The 19,986-nt window shown below is 52.3% G+C and overlaps 7 protein-coding genes across 7 annotated transcripts; 1 reads left to right on the forward strand and 6 right to left on the reverse strand.

Moving 5' to 3' along the window:
• Nucleotides 1-1,140: 1,140 nt before the first annotated feature.
• On the reverse strand, nucleotides 1,141-4,124 carry CABS01_11626 (RhaA is able to hydrolyze alpha-1; the record flags this gene model as incomplete). The annotated part of the gene is made up of 4 exons (XM_060544981.1): nucleotides 1,141-2,955; nucleotides 3,012-3,675; nucleotides 3,742-3,829; nucleotides 4,004-4,124. The coding sequence occupies 4 exons, from the start codon at nucleotides 4,122-4,124 to the stop codon at nucleotides 1,141-1,143; spliced, it is 2,688 nt and encodes an 895-aa protein (XP_060397396.1).
• A 544-nt stretch (nucleotides 4,125-4,668) lies between these two features.
• On the reverse strand, nucleotides 4,669-5,359 carry CABS01_11627 (uncharacterized protein; the record flags this gene model as incomplete). The annotated part of the gene is made up of 2 exons (XM_060544982.1): nucleotides 4,669-4,946; nucleotides 5,029-5,359. 2 exons carry the CDS (start codon nucleotides 5,357-5,359, stop codon nucleotides 4,669-4,671), a joined length of 609 nt encoding a protein of 202 aa, XP_060397397.1.
• A 1,354-nt stretch (nucleotides 5,360-6,713) lies between these two features.
• On the reverse strand, nucleotides 6,714-7,628 carry CABS01_11628 (uncharacterized protein; the record flags this gene model as incomplete). The annotated part of the gene is made up of 1 exon (XM_060544983.1): nucleotides 6,714-7,628. The coding sequence occupies one exon, from the start codon at nucleotides 7,626-7,628 to the stop codon at nucleotides 6,714-6,716; it is 915 nt and encodes a 304-aa protein (XP_060397398.1).
• A 1,155-nt stretch (nucleotides 7,629-8,783) lies between these two features.
• Nucleotides 8,784-9,743, reverse strand: CABS01_11629 (uncharacterized protein; the record flags this gene model as incomplete). The annotated part of the gene is made up of 2 exons (XM_060544984.1): nucleotides 8,784-9,373; nucleotides 9,443-9,743. The coding sequence occupies 2 exons, from the start codon at nucleotides 9,741-9,743 to the stop codon at nucleotides 8,784-8,786; spliced, it is 891 nt and encodes a 296-aa protein (XP_060397399.1).
• A 1,064-nt stretch (nucleotides 9,744-10,807) lies between these two features.
• Nucleotides 10,808-14,050, forward strand: CABS01_11630 (uncharacterized protein; the record flags this gene model as incomplete). Its single annotated transcript, XM_060544985.1, has 1 exon — nucleotides 10,808-14,050. One exon carries the CDS (start codon nucleotides 10,808-10,810, stop codon nucleotides 14,048-14,050), a length of 3,243 nt encoding a protein of 1,080 aa, XP_060397400.1.
• Nucleotides 14,051-14,102: 52 nt separating this feature from the next.
• On the reverse strand, nucleotides 14,103-15,011 carry CABS01_11631 (uncharacterized protein; the record flags this gene model as incomplete). Its single annotated transcript, XM_060544986.1, has 1 exon — nucleotides 14,103-15,011. One exon carries the CDS (start codon nucleotides 15,009-15,011, stop codon nucleotides 14,103-14,105), a length of 909 nt encoding a protein of 302 aa, XP_060397401.1.
• Nucleotides 15,012-15,972: 961 nt separating this feature from the next.
• CABS01_11632 (uncharacterized protein) lies at nucleotides 15,973-19,517 on the reverse strand (the record flags this gene model as incomplete). The annotated part of the gene is made up of 9 exons (XM_060544987.1): nucleotides 15,973-16,210; nucleotides 16,290-17,197; nucleotides 17,278-17,556; nucleotides 17,626-17,875; nucleotides 17,943-18,342; nucleotides 18,407-18,760; nucleotides 18,829-18,865; nucleotides 18,951-19,105; nucleotides 19,160-19,517. 9 exons carry the CDS (start codon nucleotides 19,515-19,517, stop codon nucleotides 15,973-15,975), a joined length of 2,979 nt encoding a protein of 992 aa, XP_060397402.1.
• Nucleotides 19,518-19,986: the final 469 nt, after the last annotated feature.

Here is a 19,986-nt window from a genome sequence, read left to right on the forward strand (position 1 = left end):
TGTGCGGTAGCGATTGAACGGCGAAGAGACGAGTCTAGTAGTAACAAAGGGTCTCCGAACTGCGGGGACTAAGCTGCTTCTCAGAATTCCGACGGACATTGACATTATTGCAATCAGGGAGGGGAAAGCTTCACACGGAGAGATCAATCACGGCGTCATGTGACCGGGAAGTGCGGAGGTGGAGCGGTTCGAGTTCGGAGTTTGAGAGGGAATGGCGGGGCACGGTCTCTGTTTGGCAGCTCCGATGCCGGAATTTGGTGCCGAAAGTAGCCGGCAGTGTGTTGGGAATACCAGGCTACGAGTCTCCGGAACTTGCCTCCATCTCAGTGTTCTTGCGACGTTTTGATAGATTACTGGTGAGTAATGTTAAGAGAGAAGGTGTTCCGATGAACTATTCGCTTTATCCCTAAATGTGTATGACCAATTGCTGGTTCATGATCAGCATTGAGTTTTCAACTGACGGATATGACTATACTCAGGTGCTGCAGCTAAATGATGTTGTGCATTTGAGTCCGTTGCCTCGGCTCACGATGGAGGCATAATTTATCAGTGATTGTCACCGATAATGACACAGAGCATACGCCTATCTTTATCTTACATTAAATGTGCTTGCTAGTCGTTACCCAAGGAGGTGCTTCATACTGAAGCTGATCTTATGCATCAGATGGTGCAAAAATGCAAAAGAGAACGGAAACACCTTGAAATGTGTTGATATGTCAGGTCGTACCCGGGTTCGAACCGGGGTTACCAGAAGTTTGGATATGGTCAAAATCTGGAGTGATAACCGCTACACTATACAACCTCTAGTTGTTCTCGTGGACCCATCGCCTGAGTGGAGGCTGGTTGATGCGACTCCGAAGCGAGAATCCACAATAAGAACGACCAAGCGCTGACTGTGTCTCGGTTATGACCAAACGACGCAGACGCGTCTGACCAGAAACCACATTGTGACTGATCGTCCAAACCTCGACGACTATCTACGACGTCACGACTTTAGGCTAGTCAGTAAACCAGCTGCACAACTACATGTACATACTTCAAGACAAGCGGGTAACAGAAGCCCTTAGCACTTAATCTCTATTTGTCTCTTTGACCCATCACCCTTCTGCGCTAAGTAATAGTAAGGTAGGCTGAGCTAGTTTAAACAATACCATTATTCAGCGACGCGTCGACAGTAAACTGATACTCAGACCTCCCATGCAACGCAATGCTCTGATTCCCATAAACAAACTGTCCCTGCGTACCGACTGGTGCCCGAATAGTAACACTAATATCACCATCGCGCACCCTCCACTCAACACTCAACTCACCTTCAAACGCAGTGACAACCTTGGCGCTCGCCCTCTTCAGCCCCATCTCGACACCACTCGCAGGCGAAACCACCCAGTTCCTGTACCCAAACCCGTCAACACCCGTAGCAGCCCGCAGCCCCGTAGCCCACTCCGTTAGCACATACGTCGCGGCGCCGCCCCACGGATGACTCAGGCTCGTGAACAGTCCCAGGCCGGGCTGTTGCGTCGCGGCGTTGACGTACTCCCAGCTCGCGCCGACCGCGCTCTTGTTCTGCGCTGCGGTCGTGTCGCCGGGTAGCATGGCGCCCCAGAGACTCTCCATCAACTCTTTCGCTGCCTGCGTCTCGTTGCCGATGAACAGCGCTTCCAGCAGGAAGCCATTGGTGTTGGGCGAGATGTTGACGCTCGAGTCGTTGGAACTCACTGCCGAGGTATCCTTGTATCCCGGTCCCAGCTTCAGGCGTGATACAGCGTCAAGAGACCGCGATGCGCGTGTTGCATTCGCCACGCCTGAAGTGATGCAGAACGCCGTTGCAGCCACAGAAATGCCGTCCAGATCAGCCGGCGAAAGACCGTACGCGCCTGCCTCCTCGTTCCAGAGACGCTTGTTGATCGCAGTCGCAAGCGATGTCGCCGCGTCCCGGTATCGCGTAGCAGATGCCGTATCATTGAGAGCATCAGCCACGTCAGCAGCACCGTTGAGAGTCTGAACGGCCTCGCATCCGATCGCGGATCCCCCGTCAGCGGGCCCTGTAAACGCGAACCCTCCATCGAAAGTTAACAGCCCTGTCGTGGAGTTGATCTGTGGCAGAAGCCAGTCGAGCACCCTCTGCCATCGCGGCCACGTGGATCTTGCCCACTCGAGGTCGTTCGTCAGACGCACGTGGTCGTTGAAGGCCATGAGGCCTAGGAGCTGGTAATCCTGCAGCCCGAAGCTCCCCGCCGGCGCTAACGCATCGGCGACGGAGGAGAGGTTGTAGCCCAGATTAGGCGAGATGTTCATCTGCCCGTTTGCGATTTGTGAATCAAGTAGCAGCTGCAGGGTCCCCCTAGCCTGCTCCGTCTTTGACGTGCTGACGGCGATGATGCGTGCCGTGTGGTAAAAGTCGCCGAGCCAGATGAGGCGGTCGCGCTTCGGACCGTCAAGGCAGGCGGCTTCACTGTTAGCTTGAGTCCCGTATTCGGCGAGGATGTCTTCCGCGTTGCCGGTGAGGGTGTTTGAGTAGAGCGTGGAGCCGTTAGCGGTGTCGTAGACGTGCACGTTCTTGAAGTAGGCTGCCTGGTCTTGGTACGCCCCGAAGCCGAAGGAGCCGCTGAAGTCAGGCGACCCGGTGTAGGAGACTGTGCCGGAGCTGAGAGCCCACGGGTAGTCGGAGCGCGAGATGTTGAGGATCTGGGTGTCGTTGATAGAGACTGCTAGGTGGCCGGTGGGAGCCATGGAGGCTTTGATGCGGTACCACTCATTCTCCTTCACTGTGAACGGGACCTCGAAGACGTCGAGCAAGTAGCTTGTGAGTGTTGTCTGGTTCACAAAGTCAGGACCGTATGCCAGTGAAATAGTGTTGGGCGGTGTCAGAGTCTTGTTGACGTTCGCGAAGGTGCTCGACTCGGGAAGCTCGCCGGTGAGGAGCATGGTGTATCCATTGCCGGCGATGACTCCTCCCTGTGTATCTCATCAGCATTGGCTTCCCCCCGGACCTTACGTGAGTCTGAACTTACCGTTACCCACCAGCTGCCTCCCCTCTCGATCTTGGTATCAAACTCAAGAGTGTAATTGCTCCACGTTGTGCCCTTGTATGTCACCGAGGGTCTGGTGCTACGCGCAAACACCCCGTTCTCTTCAGTGACCTCCCAGATTGTCGTTTGCGTACCCTTGTCAAAGCAGGCCGCCGTGGCTGCCCGAGCACCAAGCTTCCAGACCTCGTTCAGAATTTCATCGTCACTCTCAAACTGCCCCGGAAGTTTCTCTGGCTCGATAGTATCGATCGTCGCCTCGAAGCCCACGCTCGAGAAAGAGACAGTGCCATTCGTCAAAAGTCTGATGGATTGCCATTTCTGCCCTCCTTGAATGAGCGGGGATTGGACTCGGCCGACAGACGTGATGTTGAACGTCTCGACGCGGAAGCTGTTGCTGAGCTGATTGGAAAAGGTGTACGGCCCGTCGCCGAACGGATGATCGAGCCCGTCAAAGTGCTCAGTGTACTTCACCTCGATCTGGGCCGGGGCGCTGAGGGCGGAGACTTCAAAGATCGGATAACCCGCTCTCTCGGCTCCGTAATCCAAGGTGGCCAGCGGGATTTCCGGGCTTAGGGTGAACGGGGCGAAAGGGGAGGTTTGCAGCTGTGCTGCCGTGCCGGTAGCGATGCCTTTGGCCGTGAAGCTTCTGATTGAAATCTTGAAATTAGGGGTGGGCTCCTTGCCTGGGAGAAGGTAGCTCTTGGTGTCTTACCTCGTGGTCGAGTTGAGGCTTGACGCATTGGCGACAACACCAACGGCACCGGCTGCGAGCGCCAGCAACAAACGTGAAACTGCCATTCCTACTTCTGGAACCCAGTGCTATGGGCAGGAAAGATCTAAACGACAGTTTGAAGAGGCAAAGCAGCAAAGTTTCCTCTCACAACGAAAGACTCATCGAAGACGAACATCCCGGCCCTAATTTCCTCAGCTTGTGGCCGCCATCTTGTAGTCTGGAATATTCGCACGATCCACACCGAGCAGATTACGTCGCGTCGCCCTCGCAACTGAAAGCATGACTGCTCGGGCCATCGGTAGCCGAGCAGAGCAGTCCTTGTCTTCGTCTCGTGTGCTTATTAGTGTCATTTCGATCACCATTGAATGTTAACATCCCTCGCGATATCCACAGAGGAAACTTGTGGTTAGGGTTGCTCGCCGACAAACACCCCGATCAGGCGCGCTAGATGCAAGTTCCCCGGACCCAGGCGTTTGTTTGTGGGGAAATGCGCGGGGAAGGCTGTTCGGGGCAGCATGCCGGCTGTGTGAAGCACTTTTATCGGCACTTCATCGCGGTGAAACGTTGTCGATTGATCCCCGGACCGAACCGAGCCGATGAAAGAGGTGCGGAACATCATATGAATGTTATGAATGCAGCACGAGACGACGAGCCAAGGATCGGACTGACTTGCGGGAACGAGAACATAAAAGAAAGTCCTTTCTCTGCCGTTGCCCGCGTTTCCAGGGTCTATCGAAGCTGTAACATGTTCTTGCTGCAATGATGGCGATCATGGGAAATAGGTACTTGGGATTGCGAAATGTAAGACTCAGTTCAACTACCTTAGGTATCAATCGCAATGACTATAAAGAAACGCATTAATCATCAAGGTTACAAGAAAAGTGCTTCCCTCTCCACGCCTCTCCGTTAACCCTTGTTGTCATTCTTCTTCTCGTCCAGACAGATGCACAGGGCACACATGAGCGCCATATCGACCCCCGGTGCCACCGTGAGCGCGTACGTCTGCTTCCCACCGAAGAAGTCGCGCGCCCGGAGCATGTTTCTGTCAATTCGCCCCAGCACCTGGCCGGTATTCGTGTCAACAATATCGGCCTGTGTCGATAGCCAATTCCCCTTCATCTCGAGCGATTCCGTCTTGCCTGTCTGTGGTGAAACGAACGTCGCGGTCGCTTTTGAGCCGATGACTGGTGCAACCCACATGGTTAGCTGGGTACTCTTGTCCGCTATGACTAGCACCAGGGAGATAGGTAGGGGTAGCAAACTCACGAGCAAAGCTATTCTTCACCTCCATAATCTTGTTGCCCTTGGGATCCTGCGCCGCAAATGTCGTGTGGAGGTGCAAGTGCTCCTTGACGATATCAAATAGGTGATTCCCCGACATATCATAGACAGCCTTGCGGCCCGAGATTGACAGCGCCTTGCCCTGCACACGGAGGATCGGTTGGCCATTGGCGAGCTTGATGTCGAAGCTGTCGCCGGTGATGGAAAGGATCTTTTCCTTGAGCACGAGGGTCTCGCTCTGGCGCGCCGTCAATTGCGGGAAGATGCCGACCGAGTTTCCGGCTTGGGGCAGGCTATGAACTGCTGGGGCAGCCATGGTGCTTATTTCGTGTGTTTTCTCGTCGGGGTTTTACTGGGTTTTGTTATCCCGTTTTCTGTCGTGAATTCTGAGATCGCAATGGGAGTTGATAGAAAGAATAATCTTCACAACGCTTCATGCAGCGGAGACGAGGGATGACGGCTGGTTTTAAGTAAGACGCATGTGAAAGCTCATGCGAATCAAAGCTCCTACCGTCAGCTTGAACCTCGACACTTTGGAGATCTGCTGGCTGCCTGCGGCTGAGTAGACCATTGGGGGCAGTGCTTATTGCTTAGCGCCAACATTCGGTTTCGCAGGCTCACAGGGCGATGAGACACAACACAAGTACCTGAAAGAAGGGATGATGAGGTGAGGGGCACAAGGAGCTGGTTCGTTGAGAGCTTGATGTCAGACTGTCAGATGAGGCTCGCGATGACGTCAAAGGATGAAGCTGTCTGTCCACTGGCAATGCGGAGGGAAGCTCAAGCAATGCAGAGATCAGACCCTTTTTCTTCCCGTTTGACGTCTCAAAAGAATGGGCGAGTCTCACGCTAATTAGCTGTGATGAAGCGCTAAGTACTTCGCGGTAGAAGAGGGGCTGCGTACGCCACATTATTCCCGGCTCGCAAGTTGCCTGTGGTTTAACGGTTTCATTGCAGCTCTTGGGAAGTCATGCCTACTCACCAAACTACTTACCTTGGGAAATGTACGTTGGTCAAGTTACAAGTAGCTTGGGCATATGAAGACACCATCCCATCCGAGGCCGAAACCGAGAAACAATTCTCCCCAAAGTTTGGCACAGCCACAAACATGCGGCGCATGGTCGCTCCAGCCACTCATCTACGTATTAATACAAGTAGCTCTACAGCGCCTCGGTGCGCCACAGTTGAGCATCGCGTGGCTGAAATGCTTAAGGCACACTCGGCCTGGACAGCTGCTCGTGGCAAGAGTGTCAAGAAAGTGGCGTCAAGATCTCGATGATGGGAAACGAGGTTATTGATAGTTAATGGTAGCATTAAACACATATTAGAGTTGAACGTGATGTTTTTCACGATATGTACAATAACTGGTCATATCAAGCAAGGCCACATTAAAATCTCACAAATATAATCTTCACGGGAATGGAAAGAGAGGACCATTAGATTGATTCATCGTTTTCTGGAAAATCGTTTGGAAGCGAATGCAAGATTATCATGGCTGTGTCGATCTGTAGTTAATTGTGACCCTTCTTAAATTACATCAACATTACCCTTCGCTTCAAAGTAATTGATGAGATAGAAACGTGACATGAGTTGCTTTCCATCTCTCAAGCAATCCATCGCCCGGCCAGCATTCCAAAGGAACCTATACTCAGAAGTCCAGAGGAACGGGATCAATGGCCCTCAAGCTCCTTCTCAGTCCAATCCCACAACTCTTTGGCCGCTTTATCGTCGTACAAGTTCGCCTCCTTATACTCCTTGAACTTCGGATTGTAAAAGCCGCCGCTCTTGACACTGGCACTCGCAGCCGTGCTGGCCCAAAGCTGAGCTCGCGCACCCGCGTGGACGTCGGTCAGGAAGATCGACCCAAGTACACTAACCACTCCGCCGACCCAGGGCCTTCTCTTTCTGAAGTCGTCAAAGATACCGGTGTTGACGACTCCAGGGTGGACTGCAACGAACTTGATGGAGGGGTAAAGTTGGCTCAGCGTGCGGGTGTGGTAGTAGTCTGCGAGCTTGGACTGCCCATAGCGAGCCAGACTGGAGATGTCGTCGAGTGGGGTCTTGCACTTTGAGAGGAGAATCCCCTCCGAGGGCGCTTGTTTGAACAGCTCTGAGCTCAAGTTGACGACGCGGACGTCAGATCCTGACTGTTCGGCAGTTTTTTTGAGGATCGGAAGCAGCAATTTAGTGAACAGAGCCGGACCCATGTAATTTGATCCAAACTGAACTTCGTATCCATCTGTTGTCAGGCCTGGTGGTGTAGCCATCAGACCAGCGTTGTTCATCAAGATGTCGAGACGGTCGGCTGAGGTGAGGAAGGCGTCGGTGGACTTCTTGATCGAGGCGAAGGAACCTAAATCTAGCTCGAGGTACTTGATCTTGTTCTTGGCTGCCGGCACGGCTTGTTCCACCTCCTTGATGGCGGCATTACCACGGGCTTCTGTCCTAGCTGTGAGGTAGATTGCTGCGGGGTTATGCTTCGCCAGCTGAATAACACTTTCTTTGCCGAGACCGCTGCTTCCACCTGTAACGATGATGACCTTGCCGGCCAGGTCCGGTATGTCCTTCTCTGGGGAAAACGTCATGGTAACGTCGTGGCGTGAGCTAAAGTTACCAATGGGGGCGAGTTTATGGAGTAGTGAATGAAAAGAAATGGGCGCGTTGTTATATGGCACTGTCTAACTTGGGTATGTTGATTCGATGATGTTTCGAATGGGTATAACGAGGTAAAGGGGTGTCTGAGAAGCCAACGTGATGCTACAAATCTCTAGGTAACAGCGACGGTTAGCAGAGCTAATGGGTCATAATATACTAATTGGTCAAGTTTCAGAGCCGCGGCCAATATCAGCTGATTGGTTGACATCCCGCCTTGTCTCGGAGACTTTGTCTTTGCTGCATCGTTCATGGCTGCGGCCTTGTGGTTTTCGAAGAGCTTGGAAAGCCGGCGCCGAGTTGAAAACTCGCTGACCAATCCGATCAGCAGTCCATAAATTAATACAATCGACCAAGATTTGTTATCTCAAAATGCATGAAAAGTTTTTGCGAAATTGCGACTTATCTTGGTTTGGCAGGCGCCCCGTAGCCGGCGATACACGAATGCGGAAGCGGAACTTGCATTGGTCCGATTCTATCAGCCCAACGTGACGCGTTCACTAATCATTTTCAGCTGACGCTGACTGCAGCTGAGTCGGAGTGTATTAGTCGTAGGGCCCGAGTTGGTCGCGCGTATTACAGCAGGACAAAGCTCTGTTCAAGCCAATCGATATCTGCGCGCCCATTGGCCAAAATAATTCAATGGTTGTCCCCTAAACCCTCAGAGCACGGTTTCTTTGAGTTGTGAATTTGGCGACACATGTTCCGATACGCAATTCTATTGGGATTTTGCATAGTCACGATAATCCCAATCTAGGAATACTCATGGGCTGACGTTCGGTATTCATTGTATCAAATCACGACAGATAAAATCATGGAGGCTTGGTATTAAGTTTATCTTATTCAAACCTAGCACGGGATGATGTTGAGAATGAGATGGTGACAAAATTTTACGGACTACTTCAAGGTGATGGGAATGGAGACGAAGCAGCGGCTTACTTTGATAAGCTACGTACCAATACTCCAATCTTCCAAAGTTTAACTAAGGTACATGAAGAAATTTCCGCAACTGAGATATCAACAACACTGAGGTAGGCAAAGTCCCAAACGTTTTTCACAACACAGGCCGTTCAAACTGATTTTCCCCCTTAGGTGTAAAGACGGGCAATCGTCTCAGGCAAATTCAGCTCCAAGTCCACGGCTGAGACGTTACGAGACAGCAATGCCGACCTCTTCGCGATATCCTGCGCCTCCGGGTCAAATTGTTGCTGGAAGAAGTCCTTGGTATCCTCAATGACCTGCTCAAGCGACGGCGCCGAAGCCCTGTTGATCGTCTTCTTGCCGCCGCTGAGAGCTGACAGAGGGAACCAGCTGAAGCGCTGGGCGAGCTCGTCGATGTAACCGTACATTTCAGCGGAGGTGTCGAATGCCTTGTTGATCCATCCGATGTTCGCGGCGTCCTCTGCAGTGATGTCGTTGGAGCTCAGGACATACTCCATGGCGCGGCCTCTGCCGATGAGACCCGGGAGGAATTGGCTGCCGCCACCGCCGGGGAACAAGCCGCTTCCGACTTCGGGTTGGCCGAAGAGGCTCTCGCCCTTTGTGGCGAAGCGCATGTCGAGAGAAACGAGGAACTCGTTGCCGGCCCCGCGGGCGCGGCCTTCCACAGCCCCGATGGTGACTTGGTGCAACTGGGAGACGTTGTAGATGAGAGTACCAAATTCTTTGCCAAATGCAGCTTCAAGATGTCAGTTATTATATCATGAAACCCAGAGTAACTTCAATCGGAGTTTTTGGATGCACTTACGATCTGCCAACTCAGGCAGGGAGAGATCTAGATGCGCCATGAAAAACCTAGGAACATCGCTGTTGAAGATGACGACCTTGGTTTCGTTATTGACCTGGAGGCGAGACACTAAATCGGTCAAATCGTTTTGGGTATCCAGGTTCCACAAGTTGATAGGAGACGAAGGATTGTGAAAGGTCACCGTCAAGACGCTGCCATTTTGAGCTGTCTTTAATCCGGTGTAGTCGGGAAGGTCTATGCAGTATGCGGGCCGTACTAAAGTAGCAGCCAAAGCCAGGCCAGAGAAGATAAAAGAATGCATTATGAGTTTTGAGAGACTAGCAGAGAGCTTGAGACGAGGATTCGAGGAACTGATCGACTGATGAGAGACTTGGGATGAACTAGTCTTTTCTAGCAGCCCGTTGCTTTAAATACAGGCTGGAGTTCCTCATAGCAAGGATACCCGTTGTTACTTGCTTATAAAACAAGTCATTTAGAGCGTCGTGCGAGTTATATGGAGAGATTAGTGATTATTTGCCGAACCCCTTTCTCTGAGAATCTGAAAGAAGCAATCCAAAGACCAGCTAGTCATTCACTCAGTGCGCTTACAAATAGCTCTCAAAGATATTTTCCCTTCAGCATCCAGCCTCAAGACTTGAGAATTTGCTTGGATCGAATCAGTGATACCTGAAGACAGCCCAAATACATAGTAGCCTATAAAACAATTTAAAAGGATTTTCTCTAGTATCTCGTGTTATTTGGGAGCGTTAAGATCTAAGCACTCTGTAAATAATATAGATATAGAAGGTGGTGTGGTCCACTAGACCACTCTTCCATTTACCTAAGGTAAGGTAGTACATCTCCTAGCGAAATCTTGGGCTTCTATCCATTCTTCACATTCCATACCACTCACGTAGCAGGACCATCAACTCTTGACTATCACACCCACCCCACGGTTGCTCTACTGATGTGTGTACCGAGAGCACGCCTGCGGCTTTTCACGCCATGTACGGTTTAGGAGTTCAGCCGCAAGGGCTGCAGCATCCTTGCCGCCACGGCATTGAACAAAAGTGACAACAAGAACGCCACATACCATTCGAGAGGTCAGCCGCAAGGGAAGCGCTCCCTTGCTGCCATGGCGTTCAAGACAACGCCACATAGCCCCCGCTCTTGTTTGGCTGAAAGCATGCGTTGTACGGTTATAACATTCTGATGTTGACCTCTGAAGCTGCCAATCTTAGTATTGAACGTTGGTACAAACATAGCGACGCTCTTTCGATGTACAGTTAAATCTGATCTTATCGTGTCCAACACCTACACCGACTTCCTCTGAATTGCTTCTGCCGTTGCATTTGTCTGGTCGTCAACTAGACCCACCAAAAACCGATGGAGAACATTCCAAAGATTGTCGAAGCCATCCGCCAGCCTGCGGAGGTGCTCTCCCAACATCCAGATGATCTTGATGTGAAGCAAGCACTTGCAAAAGCCATCAATGCTGCAACGAGAGCTTTGGAACAGCTCACTAGTGTTTCCACGGGATCGCTTCAAGACATCAATCTAATTATCGAGGGGAACGAACAGGTTTTATCGGTCGTGCCAGAAAAGCATGCGTTCCGTGCGACTTTGTTGGGCGACCTCTCCCAGGCATATTATCAACGATTCTCCATGCCGGGATCCGACGGAAACGTAAACGACCTGAACAGGGCTGTGCAACTTGCCGAAGAAGATGTTCCAGCCACGCGCCCAGAAACGGAGCAGCGGATGTTAGCTTTAGCCAACCTCAACCAAATGTTACAAAACCGGTACGACTACACGAGAGATAAGCAAGACATCAATCGGGCCATCAGCGTGGGTGAAGATGCGGCGGAGAGGATACCCAAGGACTCGCGTTACACTGCCCTGATTTTGTGTCGGCTTGCTATCTCGCGTGGTAAGCTGTTCGAGCTCACACACAACCTAGACGACGCCGAGCGAGCTCTCAACACGGCTGAGGCCGCTGTAAAGACAGCAAAATCACAGGGGGACGTGCCTGGTGTGGCATTCGGTTCCAACACTCTAGCACGAATTCTGGGGAGGCGGTTCGAGCAAACAGCGAACATTGAAGATCTGGATCGTGCAGTCGACCTTCTCACTGCCACTGTGCCACTGATTCCAACGAATCAGATAGACTATGTGGTTGGTGCAGGCTACCTGGCAACCTTGCTGGGTATCCGTTACGAGCAACAAGGGGATGTTGACGATCTCAGTGCAAGCATTTCATACACGAAGAGTGTGCTGCAGTTGATAAGCAATGACGATACTGAAAGACCTGTTCAGTTGTTTAACTTGGCGAACAGGCTTGTTGAGCGAGCGCAATATACCGGTGTCCTCAGCGATCTCGACGATGCCGTTGACTGCGGGCGACAAGCTTTGCGCCTGGTGCGTGCAAATCATCCAGAACGGACCAATTGGCTCAGGGGACTCAGCCAGTTCCTGGGTATACGGTTCAGCATGGGTTCAAAGCATCCACAGGACATTCAACAAGCAATCGACCTCAGTAGAGAAGCGGCTCAGGTGGTTGACGGCGATGACATGGGGATGCGCGCGGCAGTGGCGAACGTTCTTTCAAATCTGCTGAAGGAAAAGTACGATCACTATGGCGAAGCTGCCGACTTGGACGAGGCCATTAATATCATTAGAGAAGTCATTCATGGTGGTCTACCAGAAAGTCTTCCTGAGAGAGTGTACCTGGAATTCGGCTTGGGGGACGCGTTGCATGCTCGATTTGACCATACTGGCGACGTTACGGATCTTCAGAATTCTAGAGAGGCCTTTCAGCGAGCATGGGAGTCTCGAGCTGCACCGCTCACGATTCGAATTGATGCTGCGGTTCGGGCTGCTGATGTTGCCAAGGAGCAGCTGGAGAGTCACGATTCCTCGGATCCATCGTTGCTACTCCAATACTGGACGGAAGTCTCATCGGACCTCGACCGTGCTCTCAGTCTTCTCCATGCTTTGAGCCCCCGACATATGCAGAATGTCAACAAGCAACAAATGCTGAAGCGATTCGCTGGTCTTGGCGCCAACGCTGCCGCCGCCGCTTTGAATGCAGGGAAGGAGGCCTCGTATGCTCTGCAGCAGCTAGAGCTCGGGAGGGGCGTGATATCTGGTCTTGTTCTTGATCTCCGAACTGATCTGTCATTTCTTCGAGAGGAACACTCAGAATGGGCAGATGATCTTTCCCGTCTTCGCAGCATATTAGATTCCGGTCATTCCGCACTATTAACGACTGGCTCGTTGGAGTCGGGTTCACAAGCTCGCCGCCGAGCAGAGATGGACCTTGAAAATCTTCTAACCAAGATCCGCAGCGAGAAAGGTTTCGAGAGATTCTTGATGCCGCCTACCGTCGAGCAGCTCATGGAAGCCGCCGACTCGGACCCTGCTGTTGTGGTAAACGTGTCTTCGTTCCGATGCGATGCTTTTATCGTTGATAAGCACCGCATCAAGCTGCTGGAGCTTCCCCTTTTGCGCCTCGAAGACATACAGTCATACGCCAAGGGACTGAAGGACCGTCCCGACTCGCTGTCTTCGGTGTTAGAGTGGCTATGGTCCTCAGCAGTGCATCCAGTTCTCATCGCACTTGGTCTCGACCGCCCTCTCCCTCTGGATGAAGATTCATGGCCGCACATTTGGTGGATACCGGTTGGCCCCCTCAACAGTTTACCACTGCATGCCGCTGGATACCACAACAAGCACTCTGGAGAAACAGCCCTCGATTGTGTCATGTCGTCATACAGCTCATCGCTAAAGTCTCTGCTTGCCGGCCGTCGCCAGAAGATTCCGCAGTATGATTCCGGCCCAATCAACGCGTTGTTGGTTTCAATGAAGAGCACACCACGCAGATCACCACTGCAGTACGCAGAGCCCGAAGTCGCCATGCTGCAGAAACTCTGTCCGGCCTTGAATGCGACGCCTATTCGTCCCATCCAAGACAAAGTAAATGTCTTGGAACAGCTCGGCACATGCGATATCTTTCACTTTGCGGGTCACGGCACGTCGAACTCATCGGACCCCTCCCAGAGTGCCCTCCTACTCCGCGACTGGGAGAAGAGCCCGCTGACGGTGGAAGACCTCCGCAACGAGAAGCTGCAAGAGAAGCCACCATTTCTTGCCTATCTCTCTGCTTGTTCCACAGGGGCCAATGAGGTGCTTGGGTTGGTTGATGAAGGGATCCATCTCGGCTACGCATGCCAGCTTGCGGGCTTCCGTCATGTTGTAGGCACCCTATGGACCGTGTCTGATCCCTTTTGCGTCAACGTAGCTCGGAAGTTTTATGAGACGATCAAAACTGAGGGGAAGACAGATGCAGCGGTCCATCGAGGACTTCACTTAGCATTGAGGGAGCTACGAGATGTTCAGGTTGGCGCAACTACCCGCGGCTTTAGCAATGGTGCTATTGATGTTGTAATCCCAGATGACGAGGGAGAAGGGATGGCCATACCAGGAAGAGAGAATGTCGACAGTAATGATGACGGTAATGATGGGGGCCGCACTGCACAGAGTTCTGGGTCTAGAAAAGGAGACGGAGTAGATGATGAGGAACCGTCCATGAATTCGCTTTGGGTTCCATTTGTTCACTTTGGTGTCTGAACAAACCCCTTTGTCCAATGAACTGTACTCAAAACCTCATAGCTTATGGGTATTATTTCTCTTCATCATCAGAATCCTGAGGCACAATATGGCCCCCCTCCCCAGCTCTGCGAATGCGATGCCAATCATCTCCAAATTGCTCAACCGAAACCGTGTAGGTGCCATTTTCATCATCGTGGACAATGAAAGCCTCGTCACCGCCACGCCAATTCTTCTCTGACTCTTCCCGCAGAGACCCAAACAACCCAGTCTTGATCTTGACGCCAGCAAAAAAGACAACGCGTTTTTGGTCCTTCCAAGTTGACCAGCCGCTGCTCGATGCGCCCCTAACCCACGACACCTTGGGACCGACCTTGGCAACGTCAGCAGCGCCGACATCACACCCAACCGTGGCGCTGCCCTTGGAGCTATCCCATGTGGTAATCCCAACATCAGCCGACGAGTAAGTCCAGGTCACGGCACAGAGACCATGTTTCTTCGCATCAGGATACTTGGCAAACAGCACCTTGGCATGGATCTGAAGCCACGCAAGAAACGGATCGCGAAAGTCAAACCCTTCGGACACAATCTCGTCCCCGCAGAGCAACACAGCCCCAAAGCTGCCCGCGGTGCTGTACTTGAAAACAGCAGCAACCTCGACTGGAAGACCCACGGCCGCTCCGCCCACGCCCGCTTCTAGCTCCACGCTTGTCTCGGTGACTTTGTCTGCCTTCAGTGGCCCGTACCGGCGCGGGTCGGGCGGGCTGCGCTGCAGGTATCCCAGCGGGGCGAGCCCGGCGGCCTTAACGGCCTCGGCGTCGGCTAGGTCGAGGATGGGGTGCCACCGCTGGTACTCATCATCGAGGTAGCCCAGCATACCCGGTCGCAAGCGGGAGAAGGGGGCTGGCTCATAGAGCGCGTAGCCGAAGCGGTGACGGCGCATGGCACTGCGGTAGCTTTGGGCTAGGCTTGGGTTACCCATTTTTGGTTGTAAGTGTTGGTCTTCTTTGAGGGGTTTCAACGTTCGATGTGGACTACCGAGCTGGTTTCGGCGTGGTAAGGAAAGGATTATGCCGTAGAGACCACGATGCGATGTCGATCTCAGTCTTGCTAGGCGAATGAGCAGGCAAGTAATACTTAAGTTTTCAGCTGAGAGAGGCGGCCTCACATGCTTTGCTAGCTGGTGGCAAGATAGGTACCCAACCAGGTCTTTCTGTTGGGCATTGTCTCACTGTAGCATCCGAAAGCTCCACAATCTGCCAAACCCACGACATATGATTTGAGAGGAAGCGAGCAAAGCAAGCCAAGAAAAACACGGTGCAGCGGATTTCTGTATCGGATTGACACAAATATGATGATTGTCGGCTAGAGCGCGGTCTGGTGTGAGACTGCATGTGGTGCTTTACTTTCACGAGGCATGTCTGAACGTAAAGGCGAGGCTCTGGAGGGTGGTTTAGGATGTATTCCTCATGAGTTACCGATGCAGGAATTGAGGTTCAGCGACGTCATCCTTTGAGCAATGTGAGTGTAATACTCCTATATTCTCTAGCCTTGGCTGTGCTACCCTCAGGCGATTCGAAGTTGTCGTTAGTTTACTAAGGCTGACGAGAAGCTGAAGTCTACAGTTTTGAAATTGCCACTATAGATAGGTTGAAAGGCATACCTTTATCAAGATGTAAAGGCCCCCAGTCACTGTCACAACTTCCCCATGGCCAGCGACTCTTACAACTGCAGGGTCGCTCGATTTGTTACAATTGACGACGGAAGCATGGATCGACAACTCCCCTAGTCTGAATGACCGCTTACGATCTACGTATCTACGACTAGATTACGAGCCCACACACCATGACTGATACAGGTACCACTGGAATCGCGGATATATCGTTCCTTTGTCCTGGTTTCCAAGGAGGCCACAAACTGATCATGTGGCGGTGAGAATCACCTTAGTGTTGATGGTCATTCTCAGCAGCAGGGTCCATGTTGACATCATCCCAGTCAGCGAAGACGGCGTCGCCAATGCTAATAGTTCCCGTAGCAATGGACTGACCCTTCCCACTCTTCGCCTCCTCGTACGTCTTGTACGCAGACACATTGTGGTCGAACCCCTTCTTCAGGGAGAAGCCTGGAGCTTCAAGATTCAGGACATGCTTCTGTTTGTCTGACTCCTGTACTGTTGTCGGCCTGTGTGGTTTGAAGTAGGGTCTATTGTTAGTCATGTTCTCATAAAAGGATGCTGCATTAAGGGGAAAGAGGCACTTACAAAGGCTGCAAGCTGGCTTCAAACACATCATCCAGCACGACGACCACACCCTCCTTGAGCTGCTCGTCAGTCAGATGCTCAGTCAGATTTGTCTTGACCAGGTCAGCGCTGATTTGCGCGTTCGGTGCCGTCTTAAGAACATGGTCCAAGTGGACCTCACTCTTGCTGCCGTAGAGGTAGAAGGGCATCTTGGCTGGGTACTCGTCATCTAGCGCAGCGAACGCCATTGACTCATCAACCACCACCCGCACATTGCTCAGCGCGAAGCTCTCCTCCAACGGCGGCGTATCACCCGCGGGGATTCCCTTGTCCAGTCTAAACTTGAGCTTGGATGCGGTATCGGGATTGAGCAGACCATCGAGTAGGTTCTCGAGCATCTCTTTCTCCATGTTGGCGATGGTGTAAAACTGGCCAGGGTTCTTGCTGCGCTCCTCTTTGTACCGCGCCTGCACGTTCGCGGGGAGGTCAGCCGTAATAATAAGCTGCTTGCGATGGTTGGCCATGTTGAACATGGCGATGTGGGTGAAGTAGAGCTTCTCTAACCCCTGCACGACGAAACCGTGGAAGTCGGGAGTCCGCTTATTGCGGATGATGACACGATTCACGCCGCGCTCAGCAATCTTGCGGAACTCCTCGACCATACGGCTCATGAAGTCGGGGCTTGTGGGCCATGGGCTCATGGTCACGTTGACCAGGAAGCGTAAGCTACCTCGCGAGGGCTTGACGTTCCCTTCTTTGTCGGTTGTTTTGAGACCCAGGCGAAGTTTGAAGGTCTCTAGGCACTTGCCGTACGCCTTCTCGCCAAACTCGGAGGATGTGAGGAAGAGCGGTCGTTCTTTGACCACGTCCTTCTCGGATGACACGGAGAGCTTAGAGAAGATCCATTGGTTGAGGTAGTTGGCTTCGCCCTAGTTGACCACAGTCCATCAGCGTCTACACGCAACGTGGGAGGGCGAACCCCTGTCTGAGTGGGTGGAAGTTAACTCACCACATCCTGATTCACCTCATTGTCAATCGTGAAGTTGGTCGCAAAGGCATTGATCATGAGATCGCCTCCCAGTTCACACAGCAGATCCCAGGCCTTTTTGTCCTCAAACAGTGTCTTGTTATCACGGCCGAGGATATTCTTTCGGATGTAGTCTTTCTGGACCTCAACACCGATGCCTGGTGTTCTCTCCGAAGGAAGACGAATGAGAGGCACAACGATGAGTGAGTCAGCGGGCCGATCCTGGGGCTTCGGCGTCATTGTGACCCAGTGGCAATAGAGCTGTTGGAGAAAACTGACGTTAGCCCATAGAAGGATACCTAGAAGCAGGGAATTGAGGGTTGAACAGACCTTTGTGCACGAGAAAATGGCCTCGCCGAGCAGTCTGCCATAGCCTTCCTGATCAAGTCCCAGCGTTTGGTGGGTAAGCCAGGTAGCGACAGCTGATGCGCCAGGCTTGCTTCCCTCAACACCGTAGACGCCCATACTGCCCTTGTCGTCGCCGGGGTGGAACACAATGGGACTCGTCCAAGTCAGGAGATATCGCATCCTCCCATCTCGGTAGCAGAGTCCGCCGGCGGGATAGTTGATGTATCCCGATCTGCGATAGTGGATATTAGAAAAGGCAAGGAAACATACAAAGCACACCCATTAGGGAGAAGACTCACTTGTGCGGATCGATCGTTATGCTATCCGCGTGCTTTAAAGCCTCCAGCTGTGTCTTGGTGTATGGATTCAGGGGCATCGCCGGCACGTACGGGATGTCGCCCGGGCCACGGCCGTCACGTCCCCACAGCAGTGAGGCAAAATAGCCACCCCATGCGGCATCACAGTGGACGGCGAATGACACACCTTCTTTCTTTTGGTACTCGTCACGGATCTTGATGATCTCAGCGAGTGGATCGCACGCGCCATGCTCTGTGGAGCCCATGATGGCGACGACGCCGAAGATGGGAGTGTTGTTCCTGATGCACTGGTCGAGTTTGGCCCTAAGGTCTTTCGGGTTCATCCGAGCCTCGTTATCGACGTTAATGTCGACGAAGTTTTCGGATCCAATGCCCGAGATGGCTTTTGGGAGCCTGTCAGCGACATGGATGCTTTATCTACGTTGATAAATGATAGAGTAACCCACCTCCGCCCTTGGGCCAGGAGTAATGCTTTGTCGCACAAATCATGTACTTTCCTGGATTAATTTCCAACTTGCGCTCCAACTCATCCTTGCCCGTCGTCTGGACCAGGTACGGCCTCAGTGCGTCCTGAAGGAAGCCCGGGCTGATGGAGTACTTCTCACCTAGTAATGTGGGGATTGAGAGCACCGTGGATGGCGTTAGGTTTAAGAGCTCCTTGTTACTGAGTTCCATGAACTTCTTCGAGCCGGCGTTGCACGTTTCGACCTCGAAGGGCGGCTCGACGACGCTGAGGAAGTTGAGGGGACCTTTCTCGATGGCGAGCTTGAGGGAAATTGGGTAGAACTTGAGGTTTCGCGCTACATGGAGGGAAAGAGAGGATAATTAGATCATGTTCCTTGCGTAAAGAGAAGCAGGGAACCCATACTTGCCCAAATGGCCTCAAGATTGGCTACAGATCCATCCTAGTAACATAAAGAACGTGTTAGAAATGATGAATGTCCCTTGACATGAACGTGAGGGGCGGGATCTATGAGCGGAGTGACTTACGCAGGTGATGTGCCCCCAGGGAGCGGGGTTCTCGTCCTGACGATTATATCCCAGCATCTCAGAAAGTTCCTGGCCGACCTGTCTCTCGACTTCGGTTGTGTATGGGCTTGCCTCGGTTGCGACATTGTTGGGGTTGTAAATCATGGTCGACATGTCTTAGAGCCACAAGCGTTAGGAACTGCATTTCAACTGTGTGAACGCTGACTTACACCCAATGATGCTCGCCAGCGTGGTATCCATGTTCATATGAGCATTGTACCGAGGCGACCAGAACGGTACAGAATGCTTCGCCAGCTTGCCCGACAAGTCTGCCGAGTTCTTGCTGAGCCTATGAATGCTTTGCTGGTAAATATCTAATTTCTTCATGTCCTCTGTGATGAAGATATCCTTGTCATTGTCGCCCGCGAGTTCGATCCGGGTCTTTTTCTGCCGCAAGAGGGCCTGGCTGAAGAGCTTCTCCAGGACGTCGAGGTTCTCAGCCCGCGGGCCGAGAAACCACGAGCTGACGAGAGCATGTTTGGCCTGGTTCTCGTCGATGTTGCCGGGTTGTGTTCCGTTAGCTGGCATGGTGGATGATAGCTGATGAAGTTGCTTTGGAGTCAGCTACTCGCAGAAACTAGTTGAAGTTGTGTATATAGGTCAATAAATCGAGTTCCGAGCAGGTTTGACTTCGTGCTCGTAGTTGTGCTGAGCGACTGAAGGCTGGGCGAGATATATCAAGTTCGCCAGGGCGACGACATCATAGCATCCTGTATGCATTCGGAAATAGTATCGGAACCATCGAACAGGCGCCAAGCCTGGGAAACTACCAGCAACGTTGAGATTCTGATCGGCGAAGTTGGCGCCATTTCCCTTCACGGGTGAAACCGGCTTTCAACAACAAACAAGCAAACAAACCCCGCAAGCGACAAAAGCTCGTCACCCCTCGAAGTTCCCTTCCGCCTTGATCACTGCATACATATGGTCCACCTTACACAGCAGATCACCCCGCACTAGATGATCTAAGAGCAGACCATCTCGACATGAGTCCCATCTG

The sequence above is a fragment of the Colletotrichum abscissum genome (assembly GCF_030869225.1).
Source record: "Colletotrichum abscissum strain IMI 504890 chromosome Unknown Scaffold_32.1, whole genome shotgun sequence".
In the NCBI taxonomy this organism is placed as follows: Eukaryota; Fungi; Ascomycota; class Sordariomycetes; order Glomerellales; family Glomerellaceae; genus Colletotrichum; species Colletotrichum abscissum.